General features: G+C 48.4%; 1 protein-coding gene across 2 annotated transcripts in view; it reads right to left on the reverse strand.

Moving 5' to 3' along the window:
• The window catches only part of LY96 (lymphocyte antigen 96), a 181581-nt gene that overhangs the window by 19708 nt on the left and 145805 nt on the right, over positions 1-16068 (reverse strand). For both annotated transcript variants that reach the window (XM_075583259.1, XM_075583267.1), the window contains one exon: positions 4827-4879. In XM_075583259.1, coding sequence (XP_075439374.1) covers positions 4827-4879 — 53 coding nt within the window. The remainder of the gene's footprint in view (positions 1-4826; positions 4880-16068) is intronic.

A 16068-nucleotide genomic window follows, 5' to 3' on the forward strand; every position in this document is an offset into this window, starting at 1 on the left:
GGATGGTAGACCGAGGTCCGGACGGATTTTACCTCCAATATCTTCAAGGACATCCTGCATTAACTTTGCCATGAAATTTATTCCCTGGTCAGTTAACATTACTTGGGGAAGTCCTACCCTAGAAAACAGTTCTAACAGCCTGTGAGCAACCTGTTTAGCAGTGGCTGATCTCAGAGGGAAGGCCTCAGGATATCTGGTGGCATAATCAACAACAACGAGTATAAATTTATGTCCCTTCGCAGAGGGTTCTAAAGGTCCGACCAGATCTACCCCAATTCTCTCGAATGGGACGGCTACCAAGGGCAGAGGAAACAAGGGAGCCGGCTTCTGTCCTTTTTGGCTAGTTAACTGGCATTCAGGACATGTCTCACATAGTTTCATGATGTCACCATGTATGCCTGGCCAGTAAAACCGGGACAAGATGCGGTCTGTGGTCTTATCTCTGCCCAAATGACCACCCCATGGGACAGTAAGGGCTAGGGTGAACACTGTTTTAATCAACCCTTTAGGGACTAGCATCTGTCGAATGACCTCCCCTGTTTGTGTAACCTTATTCACACGATATAGTATGTCATTCAACAGTTCAAAATGTGGATACACTTTTACACCTTGTTCATCTATTATCTTGTTGTTGACCTGTACCACCTTCTCATATTGTCTAGCCAGAGCTGGGTCCTCCCTCTGCCTCTGACGGAAGTCAGGAAGATCCAGGGCTGGCAACACTCCCGTATCTATCTGTTCCCCACCCTGGTCATCCCCGGCCATGACCTGCAGTCCTTTGGGCTGACTAATGTTACCAAAAGTCCTAGCCTTTCTTAACCAGTCCTCTTTTTCCGCACGTCTCTGTTTACGTGTCTTTGGGACATGGTGTCTACGGGGGAAAATCTCTGGGGAAAAAGGGAACAAGTCTCCGGGCTTCTCCGGTACCAGAGAAGTAGGCTCTGTAGGAGTAGGGGCCAACACTGTTTCGAGGTAGGGCCAGTCTTGGCCAAGTAGAACAGGAGCAGGTAGCCAGGGGGCAACTCCCACTAGTAGGCTAGCCTCTTTATCCTGGATACGTAGTAGAACGTTCGCCGTCGGGTATCTCTTTGTATCCCCATGGATACACTCGATATTCCAAGGAGAGTCATAAGATAGTCTATTGCTTGGAATTAGGCCCTCTAGGATTAGGGTTTTTCCAGAGCCCGAGTCCAGCATGGCGTTTACTTTTGTCCCCTCCAGAGATGCTGGGACTAACCACGGATTGTGGTCCCCTCGGAGACAAGCTGTGGCAGTGGTTCTGCCATATGAACAGTCCATCTCCTCATCTCCTGAGTCCGCAAACTCGGTCGTCTGCGGAAGCTCTCGACGGGGCTCGGTGTTTGGACCTCTCCGCTGTTGGATGGGGTCCTCCCTTCTGGTTGGTGGGGTTATCCTCTCCACCGGGTGGGTGACAGGAGTCCAGGTTCTCGGGGAATACTGTGGGTGGCAGCCTCCCTTGAGTGATCCAGTGGCCTCGGACCCAGGATGGGCGTCTCTACGGGAGTTTGTACCAGGAACCCTCCGAGATGGGAAAGGGTCTTCCGATCGGGTTGACTGGATCTCCCGAGCTGGCGGGTTGTAGACCCCTCGATTGTCTGCTCTCCTGCCTCTAGCATCACCGGAAGCAACTGGTGTTTGCACGGACCGTTCCCAGCTATCCTGTTGGGTGTCGTCACCAAGGAAGTTTTCCACCAAGCGGACCGCTGAATTCAGGGAAAATGCAGCATGTCTTTTTACCCAGGAGCGGGAGGAGGGGGGCAGTACCTGTATGAACTGCTCGAGCACAAACTGTTCAAGGATCTCTTCCTTGGTATGCTTCTCCGGTTGTATCCACCTGGTACATAAGTCTACTAAGCGGTGGGCTACGACCCGGGGTCTGTCTTTGTTTGCATATTTGACTGTCCGGAACCGCTGTCGGTAGGTCTCTGGAGTGAGGCCTAAGCAATCCAGAATAGCAGCCTTTAGTTTCTGATAGTCCATGGCCTCGTCTGCTGGAAGAGCCTGGTAGGCTGCCTGAGCTTCCCCTATGAGGAGTGGAGCCAGAGTCGTTACCCAGCGATCAACTGTCCAGCCGTGGGCCGTGGCTACCCTTTCAAAAGTGAGGAGAAATGCCTCTGGGTCTTCGGTTGGCTTCATTTTATGCAGCATCACCGGTGGGTTATTTGGAATAGCTGGTCTGCCTGGGGCTGGGCCTTCAACTAGCAGTTGGAGTAGCTTTTCGTCCCGCCAGGCCTGTTGCTCATCTTGCTGGGCCTGTCGCTCATCTTGCTTGGCCTGCCATTGTATTTGCTGGGCCTGTTGCTCAGCTTGTTTCTCTGCTAGCTGGAGCTGTTGCTCAAGGAACTGAGAAAAAATTTCTCCATTTTTTTTTTCTGTGTGGCCCTTCAGATACAGGGGCCATCCGACATCCCACTTCTGACACCACTTGTGGCAGGACGGCCTTTAGCCGAGGTCAGGGAACAGTCCACACGTGTAGTTTCAGGATAATGAAAAATGTTCAATGGCTTTATTTCTCCACAGTAACATAACATGCGGGTACACTGTCCCTTTAACAAAATAAATCCTGCTCCACGATGGGAGAAAAACTGACTAACACAGCAGACCTATCTAGCAGGCTGGCTGGCTAAACCATAACCAAACCTTCAGAGTCTTTTAAGCAGTCATGAAAACAAATGAAACAAATCTTACTTTGGCTGCAGTAAGTAGTGTGTTGTATCCTTCTGGCTAGCAGCACATCTATCCATGTGCTCTTGTCTGAGGGAGCCAGCTACTGCTGGTAACAAGATCCTTTTCTACCTTTCTGGCTCTCAGGTGTCAGCTTACTTCCTGACTACCCAAGTTCCACCTGAGTTAACCCTTATGAGTGCTGGATGAAGCACTCAGACATATGTCTCACAGGCGTAACTGATAGGAGTTGACTTCACTCTGTCACAGGCCACTAGTGCAGTAACTAGTGGCACCAATTTATATCAAGCCAGAAAAGACCAACTGTGTCCAGGGACATGGCACAGGGGTGATCTCCCTACGGGGAGAGGGAATCCCACTCCATTGGGAGGGCGTACCTTTTAAAGGGAACCACGGAAGAATGTGCGGCTGAGACCATGATTGTGAGGGGCAGCTGGCCCTTATCACCAAGCACAATAAATATGGCTTGTTTATCAAGAACCCCATGGTGTGAGTCTGCAATTACTCTCCTGGGGCCCTCAACACCAAGAAGGAGTTCCTCATCAGGACCATCTACCTGCATCTGCATAGATCCTGATGAGGTGGAGGCGCTGCACATGATGTAAGTAGGACTCGTCACCCACTACCTCAGATACCTGTCTTGCTTGACATCCCCCAATACCATCAAGCGGGAGACTCAGGAGTCCTGTTGCACCACCATACACAGACATGTAACGGGTCTGGATATACCACAGGGGCAAATGTGAGATTGGGTGGGTCGGACCAGACACGAACAGGCGTTACAGTTGCAATCCCTGCTTGATTGCATGCCCAGAAAGGGAAAAACACAAAAGATGGTTTTATTACAGACATTATGACACAGTGATACAATGTTACTGGGTCCAAGAGCTAACTCTCTTGGACCCTTATACACAGAGCAGGGATAACCAAAACGAGCTTGACCTTTATTATAGAGCTTGGTTACCCCCTCCCGTCCCAGTTAGGATACAGGCAAGGGTCAAGGCAGGCAGAAGAGGAGCGTTGGTCAGGGTCACAGACTGAGGTCGGCAACAGGGAATCCAAAAGAACAAGGAGGGCTAAGGAACAGGGCAGGAACAGGGCAGGCTCAGGACACAAGAGGGCCAGGAACACAAGGAAAAGCACACAATGCACGGGCAGAGGCTAGGAGTTACTGACAGCTATTTAAGCCCGGAACAGATGCAGCCAATTACTAAGTCCAGGAAGAGATCTGCCAGGAACCAAGATGGCAACAACATCCACGTATGGGCAAGTTCCAGCAAAACCCTGGACTGGAACCCTTACAATCCCAGCTTCAGCACAGGTGACTCAATTGAGGACTGGAGTTGATCACCACTGTTCTTAAGGAACTACAGGCATACCCCGGTTTAAGTACACTCACTTTAAGTACACTCGCGAGTAAGGACATGTCGCTCAATAGGCAAACGGCAGTTCACGCATGCGCCTGTCAGCACTTCCTGAACAGCAATACCGGCTCCCTACTTGTACCGAAGCTGTGCGCAAGTGGGGAGACTATAGAGCCTGTTACAAATGCGTTATTTACATCAGTTATGCACGTATATGACGATTGCCATACAGTACGTGCATCAAAAGTGGGAAAAAGGCAGTGCTTCACTTTAAGTACATTTTCACTTTACACCCACGCTCCGGTCCCATTGCGTACATTAATGCGGGGTATGCCTGTACTTCAATCTCAGAGCAGCAGAACACCCAACAAGTTGGTAATGACTGACTTTAACAAAAAATAAGTATCCGTAATAAATTGAAAGGATTGATAAATAACTTTAAATCATTAAAAAAGAATTCCTTTAATTAAAAAATACCTGGTAATTTAGTGATTGAAATCAGTAAATACTGAAAACACGGAACACTACACATACAGAAGTGTTCATATGTTTCTTTATAAAGAAAATACAAATTCAAGTGATGCAGTAGAATGTTTAACTGTCCAGATACCTATTGAGATGTGTGAAGATGGTCCATCAATAAAATATATTATATACTGTATGGTCCCGCAATAAAATCTAACTTACTAGTAGCAGCAACATTGCAAGAGAAAGTTAGTAACATTAGATGGAAAAGATAAGATAATGTCACAATACCTGAGGTAAAGACAACTTTTCCATGTCATATACCATATTGATGCGTGCTGTCTCTACAAAAAAAAAAAATGAGTAAGTCATTAATGCAAAAGTCGAAATTATGTACTGTACTATGTTCTGTAGAAGTGGGGGGCATATGTAACATATTTAAGGGTCGTTTCATATTGTTTGGATATCATGTTTTTAGTAGTTTTTTTGTAAGAAGATAAAAATGTAAATATTGATGTCAGTATATTGTTTAATGGGTTAAATGTAATTTATCAGCTCCATAAAAAACAAATCAGTATGACTGAAAACAAGTATAACTACGTGTATTTTAAACTTTCAATGCTTTTAATAATTTCTAAATAGGGGGGGGGGGTTTAGGGAGGAGGAGGTTACTTACCATTTTTACCTAATCTTTTTCTTTGTGATAAAACTGTTTGGCCCCTAATTAGTATGCAGTCACATAATCTTCCCTGTGTTAGAGAAATGGAGCTGAACTTGTTACAGCATGGGAAATACATCTTCCCAGCATATTGATCGGGAGTAATTAAAGTGTGATCCACGGTATCCTGGCCGAATCGGCGATACCTGCCATTTAAGCCAATACCAGATATTACCGATTCAGGTGCAACAGTGCTAGGGTGACCACCCGTCCCCCTTTTGCCGGGACAGTCCCGGTTTTTCGAGAGCTGTCCCGGTTTCCTGTGTGTCCCGGAAATGTCCCGGGTTTTCCTCAATGTGTCCCCGTTTTTTTTGTTTTTTGTCGCCGGCGGTGCGCGAGTAAGCTGCGGTGCGCTGTGCGCGAGTAAGCTGCGGTGCGCTGTGCGCGAGTCTGCGGCAGCGCAGAGGAGGAGACTGCAGCAGCCCATCTGGTAAGTATTTTTTTTTTTAATGCCAGGGGTTGGGCTTGTGTTACGTGGAAAATGGGTCTTGCTGATTGGATGCAGCCCGGCATTGTACAAAGTCCCGCCCCCCCCCCCGGCAGTTTCCTACCTCGTTGGCCAATCCCCTGCGTCCCGGAATTAAGCCCCGCCTCCTGCATCATCCTTCACCAAGGCCCGGCATGTGGGAATGGATGGAAGGAAGGGTGCCGTGGACGGGGGGGGGCAGGGCCAGGGTGCCTGGGGGCGGGGGGCAGGGCCAGCGTGCCTGGGGGGGGCAGGGCAGGACCAGGGTGCCTTGGGGCGGGCCACGGGGGGCAGGGCCAGCGTGCCTTGGGGCGGGCCATGGGGGGCAGAACCAGCATGTCTGGGGGGGTCAGGACCAGGGTGCCTGGGGGCGGGGGGCAGGACCAGGGTGCCTGGGGGTAGGGGGCAGGACCAGGGTGCCTGGGGGCAGGGGGCAGGACCAGGGTGCCTGGGGGCGGGGGGCAGGACCAGGGTGCCTGGGGGCGGATCTTCCGCTTCCTGCGGCAGAGCACACGTGGTGTGTGTCTCTGCCTGCTCCTTTGCGCGGTGATAAGAGGTGGGGTTTTGATCCATTGCCTCCTGTCCTGGCGGTCCCCTTGGTGCGGGAGATGGGTGCGGGGGCGGGCAGTGGTGGCTGCGCGGTGTCCCCCCATTCTGCCCCGGGAACCCGTGGCTGCCCGCCGGGGGAGGGGGGTGGCAGTTTGTACCTTTGCATCCAGGCGCTCCTATCCACCCCTCCCCCCCCCTTGGTGCGGGAGATGGGCGTGGGTGTGGGTGCAGGGGGAGGTGGGGAGCCACCTGCTCGTGGCTGCCTCTGTCTGTACTCCAGTGTGTGTGTGTGTGTGTGTGTGTGTGTGTGTGTGTGTGTGTGTGTGTGTGTGTGTGTGTGTGTGTGTGTGTGTGTGTGTGTGTGTGTGTGTGTGTGTGTGTGTGTGTGTGTGTACCAGTGTGTGTGTGTGTGTACCAGTGTGTGTGTGTGTACCAGTGTGTGTGTACCAGTGTGTGTGTGTGTATACCAGTGTGTGTGTGTGTGTGTGTGTGTGTGTGTACGTACCAGTGTGTGTGTATACCAGTGTGTGTACCAGTGTGTTTGTTTGTGTGTGTGTACCAGTGTGTGTGTGTATACCAGTGTGTGTGTGTGTGTGTGTGTGTGTGTGTGTGTACGTACCAGTGTGTGTGTGTGTGTGTGTGTCTGTCTCACTCACCTCCCTGTCTCCCCCTCTCTCCCTCCCCCTCTCATCTCCCCCTCTCTCGTCTCCCCCTCTCTCCCTCCCCGTCTCCGCCTCTCTCCCTCCCCATCTCCCCCTCTCATCTCTCCCTCCTCGTCTCTCCCTCCCCGTCTCCCCCTCTCTCCCTCCCCATCTCCCCCTCTCTCCCTCCCCCTCTCTCCCTCCCCCTCTCTCCCTGTCCCTCTCTCTCTCTCCCCTCTCTCCCTGTCCCTCTCTCTCTCCTCCTCTCTCTCCCCTCTCTCTCTCCCCCTCTCTCCATGTCCCTCTCTCCATGTCCCTCTCTCTGTCCCTCTCTCCCTGTCCCTCTCTCCCTGTCCCTCCCTCTCCCTCTCTCCCTCTGTCCCTCTCTCTGTCACTCTCCCTCTCTCCCTCTCTCTGTCCCTCTCACCCTCTCACCCTCTCACCCTCTCTCTGCCTGTCTCTCTCACCCTCTCTCTGTCTGTCTCTCTCACCCTCTCTCTGTCTGTCTCTCTCTCACTCTCTCTGTCTCTCTGTCTGTCTCTCTCTCACTCTCTCTCTCTCTCTGTCTGTCTCTCACTCTCTCTCTGTCTGTCTCTCTCTCACTCTCTCTCTCTCTGTCTGTCTCTCTCTCACTCTCTCTCTCTGTGTCTGTCTCTCTCTCACTCTCTCTCTGTCTGTCTCTCTCTCACCCTCTCTCTCTCACCCTCTCTCTCTCACCCTCTCTCGCTCACCCTCTCTCTCTCACCCTCTCTCTCTCACCCTCTCTCTCTCACCCTCTCTCTCTCATCCTCTCTCTGTCTCTGTCTCTCTGTCTCTGTCTCTCTGTCTCTCTCTCTGTCTCTCTCTCTCTGTCTCTCGCTCTGTCTCTCTCTCTGTCTCTCTCTCTCTCTCTGTCTCTCTCTGTCTCTTTCTCTCTCTGTCTTATCTTAACTGCCGTATACTTACACCGAAGTAACCTACCCTTCTTTCTTCCAGATCTGACTCAGGTCTCACACGGGAGACCTCGGAAGACAGGTAGGGAACACCTCCCTCTGTATAGTACCTTGAGGGACTGCGGATCAGGTATGATCCCAGGCGGGATTGCTGCTTTAGTAATTGTGAAGAGGGGGCATCCTGACACTGGTTAAGGGGTTCAGAATCATTCACATCTGGGTTTTTTTTGTTCGATTAGTGAGGTCAACACACACACACACGCACACATGTAACAAGGACTAATGGTAATAAAGTATAAGTGTACTACAATAAATAAACTGTTATGTCAAAAAAAAAATGTCCCGGTTTTTCATTTTCAAAATCTGGTCACCCTAAACAGTGCGGCTCACGCTTTGATGACTCCAGGCAAACAGTTATTTGACACCCTTTATCTTTGTTATTTGTTAGAAGCAGGTCTGATGCCATAATTTGTCAAACGTAAAAACGTGGGTGCACTAAACATCCGATAAGATTAGATAAGCATACAAAACATAGATAAAAGTAAAAGGATAAATAAAAAAGAGAGCATTAAGGGAAGTTTCTACTTACAGATCATAGAGGGGGTAAGAGGTATAGTTCATGTAACTATAAATAAGTGAGTGAGAGTGAGGTAGAGAGATTGTATAACAGATTCTATCATCATAAGTGGGAGCGGTCTGACTAAGGTTTTTTTTCGAAATTGCCTCTAAGAAATATAAGACAAATAGTAGGATACATGGAGAAGAAAATAATAATAAATATGGAGAAAAGAGAAGAGAGAGTGCACGCCCCATAGCATATAAAAGTATATTTAATGATGGGAAAGGTGGGGGAGGGAAAGGAATCTCACTCACAAGGGTAAATAAAATTAAGGCAATTTGTGAATAAATTCACCACCAGCGAGAAGTCTCCTGCACCAGATCGTCAATCACAGTCCCATTTCATGGATGTATACAGTAGATGAATCACCACGGTACACTGGAGGTCTGGAGAAACCTTTTGGATTCAAAGCAGCTTCCTGGATGACGCAGCCACCGGTCTGCTCCGCGTGTGATCCGACCAGAATCCCGAGCGGCGTGATGATGTAATGTCGCTTACGTGTGACGCTCCCTGACGCATTTCGTCGCACTCGGGCGACTTTCTCAAAGGGGTTATAACCCCTCCAGCCCTCCAGTGTACCGTGGTGATAGATCTATACATCCATGAAATGGGACTGTGATTGACGATCTGGTGCAGGAGACTTCTCGCTGGTGGTGAATTTATTCACAAATTGCCTTAATTTTATTTACCCTTGTGAGTGAGATTCCTTTCCCTCCCGCACCTTTCCCATCATTAAATATACTTTTATACGCTATGGGGCATGCGCTCTCTCTTCTCTTTTCTCCTTAGGTATTAACAGGATTTGGTTGATCCTTCTGAGAGCTGCCAAAGACCCCCTTCACATGAATTTACTATTCACTATTTGATGGACTTTATCCAAGGACTGTGTAACAGGGGAGTTATCCCTGTTCAGGAAATGTGCCTCTAATCCAGCAGTGTGGTGGTTAACTGCTGGTAGTCAATTAACCAACACCATCTGGCTGATTAGGTTTCTTAGAAAAGCCTTCCCTTGAAACATGAAGGGAGATTGTTCCTGAGTATCAAAAGGTGTGGGACTGACCATAGGAACAGATGTCTTGAGCCTGCCAGAAGAAAAACTGCACGCTGCTTGCAAGACACAGGGGAAAGCACTTCTGAACCTGAATCCTGATATAGCCTGAGGAAAAAGGCAACAACCCAGGAACAGAGAAGACTTTCCCTCCAACTACAAGAAAACAGATAAGACTTTCATTTATAAGACTTTGTATCTGCACATATCAAGATATATGTGTAGCCATGCATGTAAAATGTTCTGCAGTTGTCTCCCCTGCTGGCAGTAAACCTGGTAAGTTACAGGGATGCCAGCAGTAATCATGGAGGTTTGCCCTCACACCCTGGTGAGGTGCCCTATGTATGGGTGGGAGTGGCTACATGCTCTGAGTCCACAGTTAGTGACATCAGAGCTGTGACAGTTCCTGAAGTATATAAGGCACAGCACTGCCCAAAGTTAGGTTGTTGTTACTGAGTTGTTGGAGTGCGTTGGGAAGGAAGGATCCACTAGTGCCGTAACTAGTGGTCCATTTCTACGGCAAGCTGAATAAGAGCCACACTGTGTCCAGGGACCTGGCACGGGGGTGATCTCCCTACGGGGAGAGGGGATCCCACTCCATTGGGAGGGCGTACCTGTCAAAGGGACAGCAAAGGAATATGTGCGGCTGAGACAGCTGGCTGTGAGGGGCAGCTTGCCCATACCACTATAATAAAGATGCCCTTGATCAAAGACATTCCACTGTGTGAGACTGAAGTTACTCTCCAGCGGAAGGCACCACCGAGGAGTTCCTCATCAGGACCCTCTCCCTGCGGACGCATAGATCCTGATGAGGTGGAGGCGCTGCACGTGATATAGGTAGGACTCGCACACACTACCTCAGCTGCCTGTCTGGATTGACACTCCCGGAATACCATCATGCGGGAGACTCAGGAGTCCTGTTGCCTACAGGTGCACCACCAGACACGACCATGTAACGGGGGCTGGTTAGACCACACGGGCCAATATGAGATTGGGTGGGTCAGACTAGAGGGAATACCCGTTACATATGTTTGGGGCTGGGAGACATGCTAATCTAAAGGGAGTTGTGGACTGCATAGGTTTCACTAGACATACTCCCAAGTGGATCAAAAGTTTTGTTTGGCCCCTTTTTTTAATGTGTTTGGATGATTTTCTTATGTTAAGGAAACAGGCGCAATAAAAGCCTTATTTAATTTCACCTTATCAAGTCTCCCTTGCATACCTCTGCACACATCCTCCTACATATGGTGTCAGAATCGGGACTGAGGTGGCCTTTGAAGTTAAAAGGGATCCCGGAGATTGCCTGTGAAAAAAACAAATTGTGCTTTTTGCCTTCAAACAGCCTGAGCAACATAAACAAAGGATCTCATGCAGCAGAGACCAGATTTAAAGGGATACACACCCAGGCAGGAAATCTACACTGCACTGAAACCCACAAAACCACAGATGGACTCTTTTCCCCGATTCCAAGAGGAGAGAGAGAGACTGTGCGGAAGCAGGTAAACCTTATTTGCCAATCACAATAAAGTGTAATATGGTCATTGAAATAGGGGTTTTGCCTTCCAGCCATAGTCAGGGTTCAAGAAGTAAGTTAGCCCTTAAAAGGGATAGGATTTTGTTGTTTTCAAATGTTTCGCTGAAGCAGTGAATACAGATGGTGACCCACGAGCGGTACTGATTCTGCAAGTAAAGGCTGCCACACCACATTGGACTACCAGCTGTGAATGGAGTATATGCAGAAAAGTGTGAAAATTGATGCAAGACTGTGCTGAAGCAGGGGAATTTTCAGCAAACATGTACTGAGGGTAAAATTGCCCTACTGGGGAAAAAGGAATTGCTGAGCTTTGTAAAAGGTATCCCAAAGTGTGAAGAGTGAATGCCATAATACCCAAAGTTGAGACTGAACTCAAGCAGAAAACCACATTATTTGGCTGAAGCGGAGGGATTGCACCTAGCAAGTAAATGGTGTAAAGCAAACAGAAGTTTTTACCTAGCAACTGCACATCCAGTATACCTAATGAGAGAAAATGCGTGCACAGTACTGCTGATATTTTAAAACTTACCCAAGAAAGAAAAAGTCTACAGAGATGCCTGTGAGAGCTACGACCTCTACAAGCAAAATATGCCCACCTGTAGGACTACCACAATTGGGGGTTCTAGCAAATACAGTGGCAACAGCTGCAATAGCGCCTCCTGAGGTCAGGAAGAAAATTACACCTGATAGCCCCAAAAAGGAGGACAAGATGCAGCGTTCCTGTAATGAACCCTACCCCACGGAAGAGTGGCCCTTCCAGTCCAATAAAGAGGAAGACATCTCTTACGGGGAACCCAAACCGAGTCACACCCACAAAACACCCCAAGAATGGTGGGGGTGCCTGAACTCAGCTCGAACCGAAAAGACCGCTCTCTATGACGACGAATATGATCGACAGGAGAAAGAGCGGGAGCAGCAGATCACCCAATATTTCTGTCAGCTAACGCAACTGCAAGAAAAGCCTGATGTATACAATGAAGCCGCTGAAGTAGCAAATTAAGAAGGAGACCCCAGTATGCCTGATCGGACTGAGTCATCCAAAACAAAAAGGCGGAAAAAGAAAAACGGTTCTTCACTTACCGTGGAAGGAACAGACACGTCCGCAGATCCTGTGGAGAAAAAGGGGGACCGAGTTGCCCTGCAGCCTAGAGAAAATGGAGAATTCGTCCCGCGGATAACCGAATATCCAGAGGGCCCAAGGCAGAAGTCGTATACCCCAAAGAAGTGTCTGTCTGGTGCCAACAGTGAGGAACCCTCAACCAACCATCCCAGGGAATTGGAGCTGGATCCAGTGAGTGTTGATCCCTTGACCAGCCCTGAAGATGCCCTCAAAAATGCCTGGCATGACTGTGATATGCTCCGTGAACAATTGAAAAAAAAGAAAGATGGTTACACAGAGCTACAGAAAAATAATGTGAAGCTACAGAAAGATGTGCTCACAAATTACTCTTTGGCCAGGACAGAATTGGACGAACTCAAGACTGAGCTAGATACTGCAAACGCTACTATTTCCGCCATGGATGAAAAGCAGAGCCAATCTGATAAAATGATGGCTAAGCTGAAGCGGAAGTATGAGGAGGCACTGAAGCAGATGACAGTCTTTAAGCAAGAGGTTCACACTCTTCGCGTAGAGCTGAATGCCTCACAACAGGAGGTCAACAGTGTACGGACAGAGGTGGACGTATCTCAGAAAGAGGTTCAGACACTCCGCAGAGCACTGGATGCCTCACATCATGAGACCAACAACTGCCGCACAGACCTGGAAGTCTCCAGAATGGAACTATACAGTCTCACTGAGGAGCTGGACATTTCTAAAGAAACTATTGTCAATCTTAATAAAGATCTCAAAGTCTCTCATAAGGAGCTTCAGACCCTCAACCTAGTGAAGGAAGTCTCACGCCAGGAGACTGTCATTCTCAAAGCAGATGTGCGTAAATGGAAGGAGGACTGCAAGGAGGCCCTGAATAGTACAGAGACTGAAAAAGGAGAAAATTTAAGATTAAAAAGAGAAAACTTAAAACTGAAAGAAGAACATTTTCATTTGACAGACGACGTCAAGGAAAAGAATGAAAAGCTGCACGAGCTTAAAGAAATAAATAGACTTTGGGAAGGTGAGATGTTTGAAGCAGAGCACCGACTGCAGAACCAACTGCAAGGTCTGCGTCCGTACCTCTAGAAGGCCGAGGAGAAGCAGAGAACTCTGCAGGAAGAAAATCTGCAGGCTGTTAAAGAAATACAAGTGCTGCAGGAACGTCTGATTACCCAGTATGTCCCCGCAAAGCAGCATGAGAAACTGAAGGCTACCCTGAGCATCACCAAAGCATCGCTAGAGGCCAAGCTTAGAACCCAGGTGAATCGGCACAAAAGGGAGCACAGGAAGGTCCAGAAACTAAAACAAGTAACTGTGGCCCGAGCAAAGAAATTCATAGTGCTTCACAATTCAGTGAAAATGTGGAAGCAAGCTCAGAGAAAGCAAAGTGTGCAGATAAATTCCCTGAGAAGAGACTTGCAAGACGCACTCAAAAAGCAGGGATCTCTAGCGGATGAGATTACAGTTCTACAAGGACAAGTATTGACCCTGACTAAGCGTCAGTATCCCACAGCCACAAAACCCATGAAGACAAGGGTACAGTGAGAGCTGGGAATACCGCTCGTCTGAAAAACAAGGTTGCAAAATTTGAACCACCTAAACAAGCACTAGCAAAACCTTCAGTCATCCAACAGGCAACAAAAGAAGGTGCACGTGCTGAATCAAAACCAGAAGAATCCTTAGCTGATGAAGCTGAAAAGTTGGGACATTCTCTGGAAGTGGATGTGGAATTGCAACTTAATCCCAAAGAGGCTGAACTAGCAACTCCATTGAGTGGAAAAAGTGCAGAGAAACAGCTTCAAGAGCGGAAAACTCAAAGGGCTGTTTTTAAACGCTCTGCAACTGCTGCCATACAGTCTGCCTACAGTAAGACGAGCACCCGACGCGAGGGAAATCTCATGACCGCGCACGTAGCAAAAAGACTATACTTAGAAAAAGTCCTCCTCGAGCGACTGAGGAGTGCTGATCTCAAGCACCTTCGGGAGGAGACACGAATAAACTGGAGAAAGGGCTCCAATCCCAGCGGGACTGAGGATTCTCTTCCTCCATCCACTCTCATTCAAGTCACAGAGATATCTAGAATGAGAGTGGAAGGATGGGCTTTGGCCGTGGCAAGCCCGAGCTTCCCACAAACTGGGGCGGTATGTAACAGGGGAGTTATCCCTGTTCAGGAAATGTGCCTCTAATCCAGCAGTGTGGTGGTTAACTGCTGGTAGTCAATTAACCAACACCACCTGGATGATTAGGTTTCTTAGAAAAGCCTTCCCTTGAAACAGGAAGGGAGATTGTTCCTGAGTATCACAAGGTGTGGGACTGACCGTAGGAACAGATGTCTTGAGCCTGCCAGAAGAAAAACTGCACGCTGTTTGCAAGACACAGGGGAAAGCACTTCTGAACCTGAATCCTGATATAGCCTGAGGAAAAAGGCAACAACCCAGGAACAGAGAAGACTTTCCCTCCAACTACAAGAAAACATATAAGACTTTCCTTTATAAGACTTTGTATCTGCACATATCAAGATATATGTTTGGGGCTGGGAGACATGCTTATCTAAAGGGAGTTGTGGACTGCATAGGTTTCACTAGACATACTCCCAAGTGGAACAGAAGCTTTGTTTGATACCCTTTTTTTAATGTGTTTGGATGATTTTCTTATGTTAAGGAAACAGGCGCAATAAAAGCCTTATTTCATTTCACCTTAACAAGTCTCCCTTGCATACCTCTGCGCACGTCCTCCTACAGACTGGTTTTTATATTATTTTTATATATTTATGTTTGTTTGTATATCATTGTTTCAATTATCATAGAATTAGTACATTAGTTATATTCAATTGGATAAAATCCCTTAACTTTAGTATTAACAACTGTACATATTAGTATTTCACTTAGACTTAGCACTATAGTGTCTGGCGCTACTATATGTATATATATATATATGTAGCAGGCTTCCCCCTGGCCCCCCTTACTGCCGCAGGAGAATGGGGACCCCCGTGGTATGTCGGGGAGCTGCAGGGGTTAGATCGCACCACCGGGGGCTCCCGGTGGCATACACAACAGGGTGCCGCCATCTTGGATGCGTTCGTGCATGCGCAGAGGTTCGCGCGTGCGCAGAAGAGTTGCAGCAGCCATTATAGTGAGCGCGAAGGGGCAGAGATGACGCTCCGTAGCACAGGGACTCCCCAAGGTCGCGCATGCGCAGAAGAGAGCAGTGGCGGCCATTACAACATTGCGCATGCGCAGCCGACATAGCACACGCGGCCCCAATAATAGAAAGGCTTTCCAGAGACTACAGTTCCCAGCAGCCTCAGGGGCTGGAGTCCAGGTGACACCAGGTAGCCAATGTAAGAGTGAGATTCTCCTGAGCAGAGAGTTATACATTGTTGCGAGCAGTGAGAGAGTCAGTTGGATCCAGGAAGAGATTGGGGAAGGTAGTGTACAGAGAGCAGTGCTCTGCTGTACAAGGCCAGAGAAACCCCAGACCCCAGGTAGGCCTAGGGTGACCAGATTTTGAAAATGAAAAACCGGGACATTTTTTTGTTGTTGACATAACAGTTTATTTATTGTAGTACACTTATACTTTATTACCATTAGTCCTTGTTACGTGTGTGTGTGTGTGTGTGTGTGTGTGTGTGTGTGTGTGTGTGTGTGTGTGTGTGTGTGTGTGTGTGTGTGTGTGTGTGTGTGTGTGTGTGTGTGTGTGTGTGTGTGTGTGTGTGTGTGTGTGTGTTGACCTCACTAATCGAACAAAAAAAAACAGATGTGAATGCTTCTGAACCCCTTAACCAGTGTCAGGATGCCCCCTCTTCACAATTTCTAAAGCAGCAATCCCGCCTGGGATCTTACCTGATCCGCAGTCCCTCAAGGTACTATACAGAGGGAGGTGTTCCCTACCTGTCTTCCGAGGTCTCACGTGTGAAACCTGAGTCAGATCTGGAAG

This window comes from Ascaphus truei, chromosome 2 (assembly GCF_040206685.1).
Source record: "Ascaphus truei isolate aAscTru1 chromosome 2, aAscTru1.hap1, whole genome shotgun sequence".
Taxonomy (NCBI): Eukaryota; Metazoa; Chordata; class Amphibia; order Anura; family Ascaphidae; genus Ascaphus; species Ascaphus truei.